We start from the raw sequence: 16,779 nt of genomic DNA, 5'->3' as shown, positions 1-16,779 counted from the left end.
CTGTGATAACAAGCTTTAGACGCTGTTGCTGTACTCAGACAGGCTAAAGCCCACAACTAATATGGCTGAGCTGACTTTTGTGCGAGCAGGAAGAAAGTGTGAATGTTAGAAATAACAATCTCCTGCTGCAAGGCAGGGTTTGGGGCCCTTTAAGCATTGTACCAACTGTGAATAGTTACTTTTGCTCTGCAGTAAATCCCCAGGTAAAGCAGAGCTTGTCTGCTTCCCATCTGGTCTGATAGAGAAGCAGTGCTAGCATGTGCTGTTGGTATGGTTGAGCAGCTCTATAAATGTGGATATACTGTACCAGATCTGTGGGTCTGTGAGCCATCACCAGTGGTAGGTGTGTTGTCCAAGGACCAAAGGGATTTATCTTCAGGGTACTCGTGTTTCACATCAAGAACTGTAAAAGAAGACCTGAGAATTTAGGGCAGGTTCAGGTCGCAGATTTTCACTGGCTGTGGAGTGCTCCTTCTTCAGCACCCTGCTCTTCTTCTGCAAAGTGGAAATATGAACAATGCTTCATCTGCCAAGGTGGCTCTGGGAGCAGATCACGTTCTTACTTGTCTGGTTCCGATGTCCTCAGATACAGTGGTGCATGCATATAGCTGATAAGAGAAATGTTGCTTTTTCCTTGGTGCCCTTGGTCTGTCTTCCAAAAGCCAACAAGTAGGGTCACCAAACCCCTGTGAGATCACTGCTGCCGCTCTTCTCTCAATGTCAGAGAGAAATTGGCCTAAAGCAGCAGGTCTGGAGCTGGAGGTCAGGCTTTGGGGTCCAGAGCTGTGGTCCAGCCTAAGCTTAGTGTGAGGAAGGGTTACTCAGCCCCAGCCTCACCGTGTGTTTGATGCACTTCCCTCAAACTGTGGGACTAAAGCACAGCGTGGGAAGCCCATAGCATGGCCACAGCTTAGATGCATAAGAAGCCTGGTGTTGAAAAAGCCATCTGCACTGCTTGTCATGGTCCTTTTCACGTACAGGGTTTGGAAGGCTCTTAGAAATGCTCCTTCAAATACCTTTCTGAGCAGGCGGTTCCTACCTGGTATTGAAGTGGCAGACTTTGCAGCCGTGGCCCAGGCAATGCTCCCTGCGGGTTAAGGTTCAGCTCTGGTTGTCCCATGCCAGTGGGAGCCCTTTTTTCGTGTCCTTTCTGCATCCTGGTCTTCCTTCAGTAGAAAATTAACTTTCTTGAGTGTGCCACCAGACCATAAACTGAAAGGTTGGGAAATGATGGGAAACGTCTCGCGTTTGTCACAAAAGAGGATTTGTCAGAGAGCACACTTCAGAATCCTGCTGCCAAGATCCTGCTGCTCTGACATACTCAAAAGCTGCTAAATCCATTGGCTCTTCCTGTACATTTCCCTGCTCTGTCTTCCATCCCCCATGTTTTCTCTTGCACTTTTAACCCTGCTCATTTTTTTCCCCTCTGTTGCCTTTTGCTGCTTTCTCCTCATGCCTGGTGTGATACCTTGAAAGGCAGACCAGCCTCCATGGAGTGTTGAGGTTGCTATGCTCTGCCCTTCCATTTATCTTAGTGCAAACCAAAGCCCACAGAAAAGGCACCTGCTGTTGCAGCAGTCTGGCTGCAGTGTGATGGGCTGTGTTGCTGGCTGTCATCTGTGATTGTATGGAGAGGGAGCACCTTGGAGATGGAGGCTACCCTAAGTCTGATCTTTTTAGAGAGTCACTTCAGGACCAGGCTGAGCTGTGGCCAGCAATATGGGATGTTCTTGTACTGTTATATACTTGTAATTGCATAGCAAAGGAATTCAGTGGTTATTCTTAAGAAACAGGACCATTACTAACATCATCTGAGTAACCTGACCAGCCTCTGAAAACTTACCTTGTCAAGCTTTCAAGTGTGTAGGCTAATTGTGTGCTGTTTCTGTGTGTTTATTTTGCTAGCTCTACATATCTTGAACAGAATAGGAAGAAAAAGCCTAATGGAAAGTTTCTGAAGCATCTTCATGGTGCAGGGTAATAATTGCATCATCCTTCAGCTGGGAAGTTCCACTCTTCCTTGTGTCTCATATGTGATTCTTAGAAGCATCTGTTGATTGTTAGGTGTCCATGAAACAACTTTCAAGTTAACAGGAGAGGTTAGTTGGTATTTTCTAAAACCAAGGCTGCTATAAATTCCACCTGTGGCATGCCTAAAATTCAGTTGAAGAATCAAATATAAAATAGTGACATTCAGAAAGACCCAGGAGTGACTTATTCTAATGATCCCATAACAGAAGAGTAAGTATTTATGGGAGGTCAGTAGGCTTTGAGAACAGAGGAGAATCACCATACAATGCACTTACCCAGTGATAAATTCCTGCCTTATAAAGTGTTATCAACACAGCTGAGCAGGGGCAGACACACCTGCCATCAGTTAAAAGTTGTCTGAAGTCCTGTCTTTATAAGGTTGTTAATATTTACACAGATGTGGGCTGATAAGCTTTTCTGTTGTACTGCTGTATATTGCTCTTGCTGCTCTGGGTGTGTCTATTGCTCTTCATGTTTTATGCTAATCTTATTAATCTAAGCTCTCACACTTGCATTAGCAGCAGGTAGAAGCTGTTTGTGACAGTGGGTGCAGGGACAGCCATTGACAAATGGTCCTAGTTACCAAAGCTCTGTGCATCTTTGCCTAGCAGGGTGTGTTGTAGTACAAGCTGTGGAGGTGCACTTTCTGTGAGCATAAATATGTAAGTCTTTCGAGTAATGTGCTTTAGGCAGAGCATGCCATGGTCTTGGTCCCTTCCCAGATTCCTGGTGGGGTTTTAGCAAGATGCCTAGAATTTCACTGTAATGTCAGTTGTAGGAAGCATGTGGGATTGGTCCAGCTTTGCTGCTATAATTTGAATGTGGGAACTCCTATTCATAGTATGGTACATGGTTAAATGCCACTTTTAGTTATTTTAGAGACAGGCTGCCCTCCCATCTCCATGGAACTGGCACTGATGAGGAGGGCATGCTGCATCTAGCCCAGCGTTTGCTCATGTTGGGACAGAGAGTTAAGTATGGACAGTACCAAGAATTCAAGCTGAGATTCAGCATGAGGAGGGGCTGATGCAGATTTTCAGTTACATTGCCCAGGTCAATTCAAATTCTGCTTGATATCTGCTGGAGATAAAGCTCCCATTTAAAGGGTGGAATAGGAAGGAAAGGGTCTGTCTGCATACTGGAAAAATAGTTGAGATGAGAGTTTCCTATATTGTCCTGGGGAATAAACAAACCTTTTGCCAAAAAAAGCTCACTCCCATTGACTATGGGTGATTTAAGTTGATGCATTGAAATTACGCCAAGAACCACCAGTCAAGAAGCCCCCTCCTTAGCAGAGCGCAGATTAAATGCAAGTGGGCCTCTCTGAGCTGACAGCCAAATCCTCCTCCTGCCCTGATGAGAACCGACCATGGACATGCCAGATACAACACTGGTGTGTTTGCCTGGTAGATAGTGTAGATGGTTGGACGTCTGGAGCCGGGGCTGCCTGCCCTGTGATTTCTGTGTCATCTTGTGGCCGCTGTGAAGCCAAACAGGAACAGGTAATAATTCAAACAGTCGCTCCTGCTATCTGGAGTTGTCACCTCTGGGGATCGGCTGGGTCTCTGAGGGCTTGGGAAAGTGATCCTGAAGGTCAAGGGGAGACGTGCTTGGGCTCCTCGGTGCAGATGAAATGATAATGAACTCTGTGGAAGGAGGGGGAGGACCATTTGAGGCTTTTATTATCCCTGAAGCCGTGAATCATCTCAAATGCTAATCCTCAGGCATACAGTCAGCAGATCCGGGCTGCTGTGTGCCAGCCTGCGCTGTCTGAAGGCATGCAGCGCTCACGGAGCTGTGCCCTGTTTCTCCCAGGTCTTTTACATTTTTCTAGGATTGTTTCATGCTTTATTTTACAATTATGCATGGAATAAAAGCCCAGCCCTCGTCTGGTTTCTCAGAGACTTTCAGGCCTTATAAGTCCATTTTGGTAGACTCTTTCCAGATGCAGATGGATTGGATGGTGTGTCTGAACCTCAGGCTATGAGGTTGGGTCCTTTCACAAGGCAAGTCCGAATGGCCAGCTTGGCCTTGTTAAAGAAGTGTATGCTCTGCTGTTGTTACAAGTTGGATGTGTTCATAGATTGACACAAGAACAGAGAAGGTCCAGCTCTGCTCTAAGTTGTCACTTGCCTGCTAATGAACTGCACCAGAGCCTGTGGTTCGGTGTCTGTGCTGGTGGGATGTGCTCTGTGACGTGCCCTAGATGTGATTGCAGCCCTTTGGTCACCGTATGCCCTAGCTCAGAGCCCACAAGCCTTGCTGGGGAGGTTGGTGTGCTGGCTGGCTGGTGCTTAGTTTACATTCAGTGGTAGACATTTCCATATTGATGAGCTGCTACTCATTACTCAGGCTTAACTAGTGTCCTCATTTTGGCATGTGGTAAGGATAAAGCAGGTTGGTACTCTACCATTTCCAGAGGTAATGGACCCAAAAATCAAATGGGAAGGCAAGTAGCCCTGCTGGAAGCCACGAACTGTGCAAAAGGTGGCATTTCAGAGCATGGTAGGATGCAGATGCTGGGATCCGTGGCACCTCTGCAGTCTCAGTGATGGGGATGCTACTGGCCCCATAATGGTTGGTGAAGGACAGGTTGGGACCTCTCCACCTGGCTGTAGTGGTGACAGCTTGGGAGTCACCTATCTCCCCACCCAGCTCCTCTACTGGAGCTCAGCCTTTGCCTCCCAGCATCAGCTTCCTTAGTGCTTCAGCCCTTGCCTGGGTGATTTGTTGTTTGTTGGCAATGAGGTTGCTAAATACAAGTTTAAAGATCAGCATTAAACCTCCAATTGTTAATTTTGTGAACTTGAGAGTCTATATCTGAAGGAGAAGCCCTTTTGTTTAGAAAATAAACTTTTTTGTTATTGCTTCCTTCCTACTCTGCAGTATTTCCCTGCCAGCCCTGGCTGCTACAACAGCCATTGCAGTTAGGAGTCAGGCTTAAAAACAGGAGGAAATGTGTATTTTAATAATGAATTATCCTGTTAATATATGATTGAAGTTGGAGGGAACCTCAGTAGGTCATTTGGCCAAACCTCCTGCTTCAAGACGGGTCAGCTGTGAGATCAAGCCAGGTTGCTCAGGGACTGTTTCTTTGGTTTTGGGGCGTTTTGTTCTGGTTTCTGGGGCCTCAGGAGGGTGTGCTCTGTCTGCATGTTCATTCGTCCCTGCAAAACCCTCATAATCTACCTTCTCCCTGCAAGCTGAGATGTCCTGCAGCCTTTTGATCCCTTAAAAATGGGCTTTTAAGGGGTGAATAAAAGCCCCTCAGCTTTTGTGAGTGTTGGCTGTATTTGAGCGTTAGGAGGAGAGATCCTGATTCTCTACCCAGCTGTCCCCCTTTGTGGCGCTTGGGTGCTGGCCAGCGTGCAAAGAAAAGTGCATATTCCTGGCAGAAGAGTGCTGGCCCGGCAAGCAGCTCCTTGTGCTAATTGACCCCCTTCTTGGCAACTTCATCAAAGACATGGAAGAATAAATAGGCTGTTGATTGAACTGTTTCCTTGTCCCCAGAGGTGGTCCCTCTTACTCAGGGCTAAGGCACATTGTCAAGGCTGGGGAAGAAGCTTGCAGAGCAGTTAGCCTGTGCTCACTGAGGAACAAAAAGCTTTCATTTACTGTGCTTTCCACATGACATCTGCCATGTGAGATGGAAACATGGCAGGGGTTTGCTGCAGAGCTTGGTCTGTGGTGCCCACAGAGCAGGTTTCTGTGCTCTGGTCCACTCTGCTGATGCACAGGATACTGATTTTGAGGGAAGAGGGGAATATAGCTCAGATGGAATCTCTCATAGTAGAACCTGATGAAAACAAAGGTTAGAAGCAGAAAAGCATCTTCAAGGAAAGCCTGGATGCAGAAGTTGAGGCAGGTGCTGATGGATGTGACTGGTGCATTCTTCGCATAGAAAAGTCGTGTTGGTGCTTGCTGGCGCTGCTGCAAAGGCACGCAGAAATCCTGCAGAAATGAGGCATGCACGTTTCAGCTGATAAATTAATGGAGCATATAAGGAGAAAACATTAACCGTTTTATTTAAAAACCTCCTTATAGGCATCAGTATCCAGCTGGGTTTTGGTGACAAATTGCAGTTGCATGCTTCAACCCCTTTTATTACATTCCAGGCAGGGTCTGGAGTCCAAAATATTTAACCTTTCTGTAGAGTGAGCAGCCCAGGAGAACTGTTTTCAGTGAAAATATCTTGAAGTGTATGAACTGAAACCCTTTGTTTTGTAGTGGATCAGTGTTAAACTCTGAGATTTGACAAGTACCATACTGCTTCATGATAATTATTGTCTAGCGGTAGGATTTTAGCTGAAGATAGAGCAAAACTTAGCACCTTTAGACTTGCTTTTGGGCAGAGGCTTTTCCTTTTGCAGCCCTTTCAGGGCTCATTCTGCACTCAGCACATAGAGTGAGTGTGTGGAAAATAAATATTGATACGGCGCTCCCGCCTCAGTGGCCTGAGCATCACGTGTCTGCATAATGAATTACAACAGGAGCCTGCATGACACCATATACATCACTGCCATGTGAGAGGGCCTATAGAGTTACGTTGCTTGTGACAGCCTGATATGGGGCAATGTACCGTGTTCCTGGGTAGCAAATACAGCCCTTTCTTTCTGCCAAAGCTTATGATTGCATCCATGATTCACTAACAGTGACTCTGCCATTTTTGGTTTTTAGTGATGAAAACACTAGGAAGGACTTGAAGACACTGCCTGTTTTTCCTACCAGGACACTGCAGGAGCATCCATCACTTGCTTACTGGTGAGCTACTGAATTTAAAATGTCAGTCATTGCTATGAGTGGTAATGACAAGATCACTTGTAAACAATTTGCCAACTCTTTTAAGTTTTCAGCCTGTATAATATAGGAGTTGGAGTTATGTTCAAGCATTTCCAGTTTCTAGGTCATAAATTATGCAAGATCTGATGCAAATCCCTCATTGAAAGTTCGCTCAGATTAAATAGCTGGATCAGAAACTGACTGATCAGAATAGGTGGGGACCATGCATTAGAAAGAGCTGAAATCTGAACTCCAGCCAAGCCTGGGTTTGCAAAGAGCCCCTTGCTCTTCACCCATCACACAGAGGAGCCTCTGTGGTGGGTTGACCTTGGCTGGCTGCCACATGCCCACCCAGCTGCCCTTCCCAACAGGACAGTGGGGAGAAAATAAGCTGGAAAAGCTGAAAAAAGAAAGGTCCAGTTTTGTGGCTTAAACCTTCTGTAAAGGAACAGAGCATTTGGGATGGATCAACAATATTGCTTCCTTGGAGTCGATGCCCTCTGTGCAAGTTTGACTCCCTCATTTGTTTCATTTTCTTTAGGTTTGATGTGTACCTGATGGATTTTTCCAGTGTACCAGTACCTGCTTATGATTTTCAGAATAAATAGAATGAATCCTGCTGGGTTTTTCTTTGTTTTCAAGTGTCTGACACTTAAATGCATATTTTATTTCACCTTCCGCTAAAACAAAATGTTGAAGTATATGAGGGAAAAATGCAAGAAGGTCATTGCTGACAAGTCTGTATTTTTTCCCACCTATAAAGTGTCAAAGGAGAAAATACACAGGACTGAAAACATTCCTGGTTTAACTTCTTTTGTCTTACATGGGTAGCATTAACCATCCTTTGAAGCTTTGGTCTGTTAGAACGTGAAAATAGATTTATACAATTAGTACCATTATTCTGCAGCAGCATCTGCAGCAGCACAGGCTGATCTGAAACGATTTGTTAATTAGTCTGGAGCATGGCATGGGATGGTGGGGATCATCCAGGCGGCTTCCACGCTGCCTAATGAAGGGTGGGAAAGACATCAGTAAGAAGCAGAATGTAAAGCAGAGTGTGAAATGTGCAGAGGGGCACTCCTCTGCATGCTGAGCAGGCGCCTGAGCTGCCACAGATGCCGCCACACATGAGAAAAGTCACTGAGCCTCTAAATTGGGTTTTGTGCTTGGTTTGCAGTGAGGACAGAGTAATCGAGCATTACAGACAAATTAAAGGTCTGACCAGAGGACAAGCCATTGTTCAGTGAGTATGACACTTGTTAACTTGTCAAGATGATATTTTTACTTCCCTTTATTTCTTTTTTGTTGAGTAATGCCAGCGCAGCATGTTCTGGTTATTACTGCATGCGAGCTTTACCATTTTGCATCTGTGGGGTTTGTTTCTTATTGAGTTATATTGCAAAGTGAAGTTATTTGAAGTTTCATTTTCACAGGCTGGCAGTGAAGGTTGTCTGTTTACATTTTCAGATACCTCAAACATAAAAGCAGTTATCTGGACCTTACTTTGTTGGAAGGCTCTTTGCTATACCCTGCTTGCTATCAATTAGTTTTCACACCAAACTCTTAAGGGCAGGTATTACCTTAGCCCTAGTAAAAAAACAGATGCATGTTTGTTGACATGTTCAGAATTTGGCTCTCAGAAGAACAAGGTCTCCCAAGATGCATACAGAGCCTGTGCAACTTTATTTTTAATTCACTGTTAATATTACTGTACTTCCTACAGGCAAATGCAGTGTGCTGTGTTTGAGGTGATAGCCACGGTTGTACAATGTAGGCAACTTGTTTTCCTCATGTACCTCGATGCCTGTAACTGCTTCAGTAGTTCAGGGGCTTCTTTCAAGAGGAACAAGGGAAAAAGTTGCCTGAATTGCCTCAAGAAACAGTGGTACAACTGCGTAAACACTTTCATTTGGAGGCTGTCCATTGCAACCAGAGCACCATAATGGAATAATTATGAGCAGGTCTTTACTATCAATATTTCCCAAAAGGCTCTTCTGTTCAATTCAGAGTCTTTACTTTGTTTTTGACCTTCTGATAGGAGATTGAATATTTTGTAGTATGAGAGATTTTCCATTTGCTTTAGCTGTGCCAAAATATCACATCTTTCCTCGAGCCAGGATGCTAAGTTTTTCTCTGAAAACATGGGCCTTCAATTATTAAGATCTTCAAAATATGATAAATGGTAAATGACATGTCCTGAATGTATGTGTGAAAAAAATATGTTAATAGATGTTGTTCCCTCCAGAGAAAATGATCTGATATGCTATAAATCTGTCTACAGGTACATGAAAGTTGTGGAAGCTTTGCCAACATATGGAGTTCATTACTATGGAGTAAAGGTTAGTAAATGCCCATAGATAGTGTGATTGCTCAGCTTATTGCCTGTGATTACATTCCTGTAGGAATAATTTGATGATTCAGTACCCTTCTGTCAGTATTAAACCCTGCATTTTTCAACCTCTGTAATTTTCCCCCTTCATTATTCTTTAAGAATTGTTTCCAGAGAGCAGTATTATGTGCTACAGAAAATGGAAAGGAATCTTTGTAAAACTTTTTCTAATCCTATCAGGAGCTAAATTCTTATCTTAATTAAACTGGGTAACACGTCTAGATCCAAAGCAGTTAATAGTTTCCCCAGAGACATTTCTAATCAAGATTAGGAAAAAAATACAGTGTAGAAAAGACTACTTGTAACGGCAGGTAACTAGTGAAGAAATGCTGAGAAATACTTTTGGAGGCTGATGGAAACACACTGTTTATTCCCATTTGTAGAGCAGAGCCTGGGCCTAAGTGCTTTGTGCAGAAGAGCTCAGCAGAGATGATGTCTCCTTTCTTTGAGTCATGGCCATGACTGGGGTACCCAAGAAGCTGATGTTTTGTGCTGTTCTCTGCTCCTGTGGCTGGCTGTGCCTGAATTTAGTGGATGCAGTTGTTGGCCACAGTTTTTTCTATCCCATATCCTTTCCCCCTCACAGCCACTCCTGCAACGAGTGACACCACGATGTTTCAGCAGCACTGTAGCTTTTCTTTTGTCCACTGTGCACAACCACAATCCAGTTTCTTACCTCTGCCTCAGAAGGCAGGGGGAGAAAGTTTCCACATTCACTCCAGCAACCCACTCCACGTAAATTTGTTTGCAAAACAGTCTGTGTTCCATACCTACTTGTACTTGTCACAGAAAGAAATGGGCTGGAGTGAGTCCCGTATTGTGTAATTCTGAAGTAGCTCTTGGTTCACGTAGATGTCCATTTTTCAGGATAAACAAAGAATCCCGTGGTGGCTTGGACTAAGTTGCAAAGGAATAGGCCAATACGACTTACAAGACAAAGTTCAACCCAGAAAAGTAAGTTCTTTTCATCTGATTTATTTTTTGAGGGGTAGGTGGGATAGTGTTACATGTCAGAGTAAATGACCAAGGCTTGGAGGCTAAAGGAGAATTCTGCTGGCACTGAGGCAGTAGCAGTCCCCTCACACAGATAGTGAAAACTCCCTTTGGGAGCTTTGGCTTATGTGTTGTCTTGAGTTTGTCTCAAGAAAGTCCGGACAGGAATTTTGGCAGCCTGCAGGGATAACTATCCAAGTATGAAGCAACTGGGTTTCTGCAAATCCAAACCTAAAGGTCTTGTACTCAAGCAGTGTTTTCACTTGGCTTTCATAGGTGTTTTTTGTGTGTGAAGTGATAAAAGGCTCCACTGATATCTGGGAAATACAAGGGGAACTGCTGGAAACTGTAGGCCTGCTTAGGCAACTGTATGTTTCCATGATGCAATGAATTGTAAAGGGGATTTAGAATAAACGCCAAATACTGGAGGTTGCTCTTCTCTTTTTCCACCCCCTTGCTCTCCTTCAGAGTGAGCTCTGCCAGCAGCCTGCTTTGTTGTTTAAACAGGGCAGAGGGTCCTGTATTGCACTGCTGGCTCCCTCAAAGCCCCCATCAGCAAGCCCTAGCAGGCTCCTGCTGCCAGCCTTGGAAACCTCTCATGCAGCTCAAGCACACGATGTGTTGGGAGCTTGCCCAGTCCCGTAGCTGCATTCATCTCCCTGTGACAGAGCTGAGCCCTAAAAGTCTTTGAAGTGCTATCTAACGCACTTGGCTGTGGGGAAGAACCAGGACTGCACGTGCGGGAGCCACGCTGTTGGTCGGGGCTGTTTCTTTCTGGTCATGTCTTCATTGAAACATCTGAGGTGTGAGGAGATGAAGACCTGGGGTTTTGCTGTTGTTCTTCTCCAGGAATGATCTGGGCAGGAGTTCACATGAAGTGTGTGCTTCCTGCCAGGGGATTTTACATTTGCAAAATGATATTGTTTAGTGTGTTTGTGCCAGAAAACACAGCTTAAAGAAACTTCCTCCTCAAGAATAATTCCCCTTCAAGCTTCCAGCTTGGTCGTCTTTTTTTCCAGAGCAGGCTATGACTTGGTTTCTTACGGTGTATTTATATACCTATGTGTCCAAGGTTGAACTCGTATGTCCTTACTTTGTTTAGTAAAGCACAAAGTTTCATCCCAAGCCTGTTTTACCACGCCTGTTCCACATGACAAAAGGGGAACCCTAGAAAATCAAGTCAACGTTAATGCAGCCATTGATTGTCAAGTGAAGGCATCAAGGAGCTGTTCTTGCTCTTCAGCACTGCTTTTAGGCAACATCCACAAGATTTTCTGGTCAGGTCAAACACATACCGTTCTCTAGCCAAGCTGTCCAGCTGTGACCATCAGGGCTGTCCAAGAAAGTGCAGCCTGCCTGGCTAGAAGCATTGCTTCGCCGAACAGTTTTTGTGCTTGTGGGATTTGAGTTTACAACATCAACCAGGCAGATTAAGAGAAGTTTTTGAGGTCAGCAGGGCCCAGATGCCAAATCACACCCTGTACAGTTAGTGACAAGGCGTTGCCTTTGAATTGGGCTGTGTTTAAGAAAAAATAAAAGCCAAAGGTCACCTCTGCAGTGGAAGTGTTACAATGGAAATTATAACAGTTGTCTACAGGGAATAGTGATTAAAAGGAAAGGTGGAAGAGAGGAGCCTGAATGCAAAGGGAAGGTATAATGCCAATAAGGTGATTGAAAAAGTGGGGCTGGATATGGCTGTAGTATCCTTATGGGTTCATGTCTGGTGTCAACAGGAGGGGACAGAAATTACTTAAGCCCACAGGTTGTCCTGAGTCATGACAACTTTTAATGTATGGCTAAATATGCCATACATTACATACAGTTTCTTTACACAAAAGATGTGTTTCAGGGTTTGAAATACAAAATGCACTTCTGACATGATTCGTGGAAGTAATGGGCATCAGATCACCTTCAGAGGAAAAGCAGATGCTGGGTGTAGAGAGACACCCACATCCAGACCTGGTTTTGGAGTTAAAATGTTGGATGCTGCTGTTTATTTCACTGATGCAGCACACAGAAGTTTCCTTTAACTCGTATTGTTGTTTTGTATCAGAACACATTTCAGAGAGAGAAGAGAGTCTATATAGCTTGCCTGAATCTCTTGAGGAGTTTAGCAAGCACAGTCCTTTTCCAAAGCAGCAGGCAAGAGAGGAGTAGGCATGTAAACTATGCCTGTCTCTTGGAGAAGAGATGCCACTTCTGCTGGATTTAGCAGAATTTTCTTGCTTTGCTTTGCAGGATGAAGCCAAACTCATAACTGCCATGTGCTGGTGTTATCTTGGTGTTTATACTGTGGATCAAAAGTGCTGTTATGTTTATCCCTAGCCATCTGGGAAAGAGCATCCTTATTGTGCACTTTTTCAGTTAGTGATGTTTAAATATACAAGCAGCTGATTAACACAATGAAAGGGAAAGACTGAGTCCAAGTCTAAGGGAGGCTAAGCTGGTCTTTCCTAATTTTAAAGATACAGCTGATCTCTGTGTGTGCAAACCTTTCTGATACTGGCAGCAGTGTGAAAGCTGCTGAGGTTCAGGTGGGAGGCTTTGAACAGGAATTGGTGCCTGTACTTCAGCTGAGTTCACACCAGGGGGGTTTATTCTGCTCCTCGTCTATTTTCTGTAGTGCTAATGGCTACATTTGCTTAATGTGTTCATCACAGGCATTTGGTAAGAGCCAAGTCCATATTCAGAATAAGGTTTAAAACATAATAATAATAAAAAATATATAAGAAATTAACTGCATTCATTAATGCAGTGTCAGCTAAATCCCAACAAATAAAACCATCCTCCACAAAAAGTGAAATCTTTCCGCTTTATCCAAGTAGGTCTTTAGGCAAAGAGACCTAAATATGAGCCTTGGAGCGCAGTGGTTATCCCAAGATTTTGTTATTGGATCAACAGTGTTGTGTGAAGTCCAAGGCTGAGAACTCTTCACAGGAAACAACTTGTAGGACAGACCTGGATGAAGCAATCTCCAGATCGGTATCGCCCAGCCTTGCCAATGCTTGCACGTGTACTGTCAGTCATGCATGAGGGGAGTGTGCGTTGTTGGAGAGGACAGTGTGTTAACTCGGGGCTGGACCAGGAGAACCTGCCATGGCTGTCTGTCCATGCAAAGCTGGCTGAGGAGGTCTGAGTCTGGCTATTAATATTTTGCTGGTTGACCCAAGATGGTTTGGAGGAGTAAGTCACTCCTGAAAGCTTGTATTGCTTTGGAAGTGGTTTGTAGCAAAGCAAGCCCTTTGGTGTACTCCTCACCTGAGACTTTGAGCTGATAGGCACCAAGGGAAGCATTGTGCTCCACCTCTGGAATAGACTGAAAATGAAGAATTATTTTTTGTGTCATTTATGAAGTTGTCTTTTTCTATGTAGATAAAAGCAGTGACTGTGCACTGGGTGGAGGTTACACTGAGCATAGCTGATTATAATCCTCATAGGGCATAAGAAAGACTGGGTTTGGCAAGCCATGTTCAGATTTCAGCTGGGATTAACCCTGCAGTCCTGCTGCTTTGCAAACATTCTCCCTTCAGGTGCAGTTAACACCATGAGATGCCTTCTGCTTGGAGAAATGCCTCCTGCTTGCTGTGGGCTGGTATGCCAAGGTCCTGTCCCCAGTCTCCTCTGAATCAATTAGGAAAAGCATAAAACAGGTCCCAGGACTTCATTTGTCATTTCAAAACAGAGTGGATCTCCCTTGTATCTCTGTCCCTATCCTTCTCATGGTTGCGATAAACAATGCGTCATTTTGTTTATGGAGCGTGTATTAGGGAATGAATTGAGTTTATTCTGCATCCAGCCAACATGTGGTGATCCTCTGAGGGATGGGAATTTGAGAAGGCAGCTTGCTGGCTTTTGGACTTGTTCTCCCACTTCATTGTGTTTCTGTGGGCAACTCCCTGGTAATAAATGAGCTATAATATCTGAAGAGAAGGACTTATCTTGCAATGGTATTGTTTCAGATTTACAAAGAGTTCAATTCTGCTGCTGGTTGTCTTGAATACATTATGTTCTCAGAAGTGCTTTTGTTAGAGTACACTAGTTTTGAAATGGGTAACATTTATCATAGAATGTTTTGGGTTGGAACAGACCTTAAAGGTCATCTATTTCCATCCCCCTGCCATGGGCAGGGACACCTTCCGCTAGAGCAGGTTGCTCCAAGCCCCTGTGTCCAACCTGGCCCTGAGCACTGCCAGGGATGGGGCAGCCACAGCTTCTCTGGGCACCCTGTGCCAGTGTCCCACTACCCTCATGGGGAAGAGCTTCTTCTTAATATCTTATCTAAATCTACCTCTTTCAGTTTAAAGTCATTCCTCCTTGCCTATTCCTACCTGCCTTTGTAAAAGCTTTCTTGCTGGCTACTTTAGGTACTGCAAAGCTGCTCTAAGGTCTCCCCAGAGCCTTCTCTGAACAAGCTGAACAAGACCAGGTCTTTCAGTCTGTCTTCATAGGAGAGGAACACCTCCAGGTGCTTCCTGGACAAAAGAGGGCTCTGAGGAGAGCAACCATCCAGGTTGTTCCTTATCCACCAAGTGGCTCATCTATTAAATTGATGTCTCTCCAGTACAGAGACAAGGATGTCATGCAGGACAGTGTCTTATGCTTTGCATTAGTCCAGGCAGATGGCATCAGATGCTTTTCCCTTACCCACCAACACTGTAACCCCGTTGTAAAAGGCCACTATATTTGTCAGGCACAGTTTGCCCTTAGTGAAGCCCTGTTGGCTGTCATCAGTCACCTTGTTTTCAGTGTACCTTAGTATAGTTTCAGGGAGAATCTTCTCCATGCTCTTGCCAGGCAGCAATGTGGGACTGACTGGTCTGTAGTTTGCTGAGTCTCATTTATTTTCCCTTTTTAAAAATGAGGGTTGTGTTTCCCCTTTTCCTGTCAGTGGGAACTTCACTGGACTGCCGTGACTTCTCAAATATGATGGATATGTGGCTTATCCACTTCTTCCACTAGTTCCTTGGAACTGTGGGTGCATCTCATCCCATACATCTTCAGGTTCCATACCCCAGGTAAACAGGTCTCCCATTTCCTTGTGGAGATAGCCTACATTTTCTCTAGTCTTCCTTTTATCAGCAAGGTACATATAGCAGCTTTTCCTGTTGCCCTTGATGTCCTCGGCCAGATTTAATTCCATCAGGGCTTTAGCTTTCCTAACCTGATCCCTGGCTGCTCAGACAATTTCTGTGTACTCTTCCCAGGCAATACATTCATGTTTCCACCCTTGGTAGGCTTCCTTTTTGTGTTTGAGTTTGTCCAGGCCCTCCTTGTTCATCCACACAAACCTCCTGGTATTTTTGCTTGACTTCCTCTTTGTTGGGATACAACACTCCTAAGCTTGCAGGAGGTATTATGACATTTTCCTTTGAATTCTACGTATACTAAGAACTGATGCTGAAAGTTTTCCCTTGAAGAATCTTTGCTTAATGTAAATTTGCTGTCCTGCTTTGCTGAATGGTTCAGAACACAACAGTATTTGTATAGGCTTCTCAGCAGGTGGATCTCATTAGGCAGAGATTTCTTTTACAGTGTTTATTTCTCACCAAGTGGAAGGCATTGATTTAGATGTAAGATACTAAGCTTGCATAATTACTTAAAATAAACACGGAGCTGTTACAAGACTGCTCTAAAATTCAGTTCCTTCCAGATATGTGGAAAGTTGAGTGTCACCTGCCCCAAAACATGCATGTTTTGAGGCAGTTTGGTGCTGAAAGGTCTCTCTCATTAATGCCAATGCTAGTGAGAATCAGGCATAATCAATTAGGAAAAAATGTGATTGAAGAGTTTTCTTTAGAGGACTGTCTTAATATGCAAGAGATGAAGGATGCCTCTGGGTAAGCTCTGCCAATTTATGCTGGCACAGGTGGGAGCTGTCTGCCTCTTTCTCTTAGAAGTTGCTGCAGGTGGGGCAGTTTGGCTCTTCTGCCATCTCCAGTGCTTCCCTCCATGGGCAGGCATAGCAGTTAAAAAGCCCAAGAAAAATAATAAAAATTAATACTAATAATGCTAATAATAGAATAGTATTTCAGTTGAAGGTAGTATGCCAGACTGCAGACGGAGGGGCTGAAACACAGCCCTTCTGCCAGTGTTGCCGCCAGGGTGGTAATTTCCTTCATCGGGGTGGGGTGCATTCCTGTGGGCAGGAATCTTTTATGTTTCCTTGGTCTGAATTGCCAGATTTGTCTGGAGATTGCTGTTCCCAGCCTGCTCCTGGAGTGCTGGTTGGCAAACCTCCTTACAGGCACCGCACGTACCACGAGGTGCTTTGAATTTGCTTCCCGAGGGAAAGGCTGTGAATGCTGCAGCATGGTTTGTGCTTCCACCCCAGTCTTACCCAGTGGGTGGAAATGCAGAGATCTGGGTAATTTAGCTCTTGGGTCAGAGTTTGCCATCAACCTTGGAAACATCCTAGGTACAACCCTGGCACGTGTGGTGCCCGAGGCTAGTACTACAGCAGTGCTTGGACACACAGCCCCTGCAGCCAGCTTTTAAGGGGATTTTAAAGGGGATTTTTACCCATTTGAAAAGAAAATACATGTTTTTCAAACATGATGCACCATGCTGATAGGAATATTAAGCAGAGG

At 44.6% G+C, this 16,779-nt stretch overlaps 1 protein-coding gene and 1 long non-coding RNA gene across 5 annotated transcripts in view; both read left to right on the top strand.

Annotated features, from left to right (window-relative positions):
• Positions 1-16,779, top strand: part of FRMD4B (FERM domain containing 4B) — a 139,482-nt gene that overhangs the window by 104,636 nt on the left and 18,067 nt on the right. For all 4 annotated transcript variants that reach the window (XM_062630304.1, XM_062630305.1, XM_062630303.1 and 1 more), the window contains 4 exons: positions 6,709-6,792; positions 7,988-8,053; positions 9,092-9,149; positions 10,067-10,153. In XM_062630304.1, coding sequence (XP_062486288.1) covers positions 6,709-6,792; positions 7,988-8,053; positions 9,092-9,149; positions 10,067-10,153 — 295 coding nt within the window. The remainder of the gene's footprint in view (positions 1-6,708; positions 6,793-7,987; positions 8,054-9,091; positions 9,150-10,066; positions 10,154-16,779) is intronic.
• LOC134169600 (uncharacterized) lies at positions 11,792-16,165 on the top strand. Its single transcript, XR_009966938.1, has 2 exons — positions 11,792-15,075; positions 15,272-16,165. It is a non-coding gene; the product is annotated as an uncharacterized LOC134169600 (long non-coding RNA).

The sequence above is a fragment of the Pezoporus occidentalis genome, unplaced genomic scaffold (genome assembly GCF_034315485.1).
Source record: "Pezoporus occidentalis ecotype Australia unplaced genomic scaffold, CSIRO_AGI_Poc_V1 ctg35, whole genome shotgun sequence".
NCBI lineage: Eukaryota > Metazoa > Chordata > Aves > Psittaciformes > Psittacidae > Pezoporus > Pezoporus occidentalis.
This window is presented reverse-complemented; position numbering and strand designations above follow the sequence as displayed.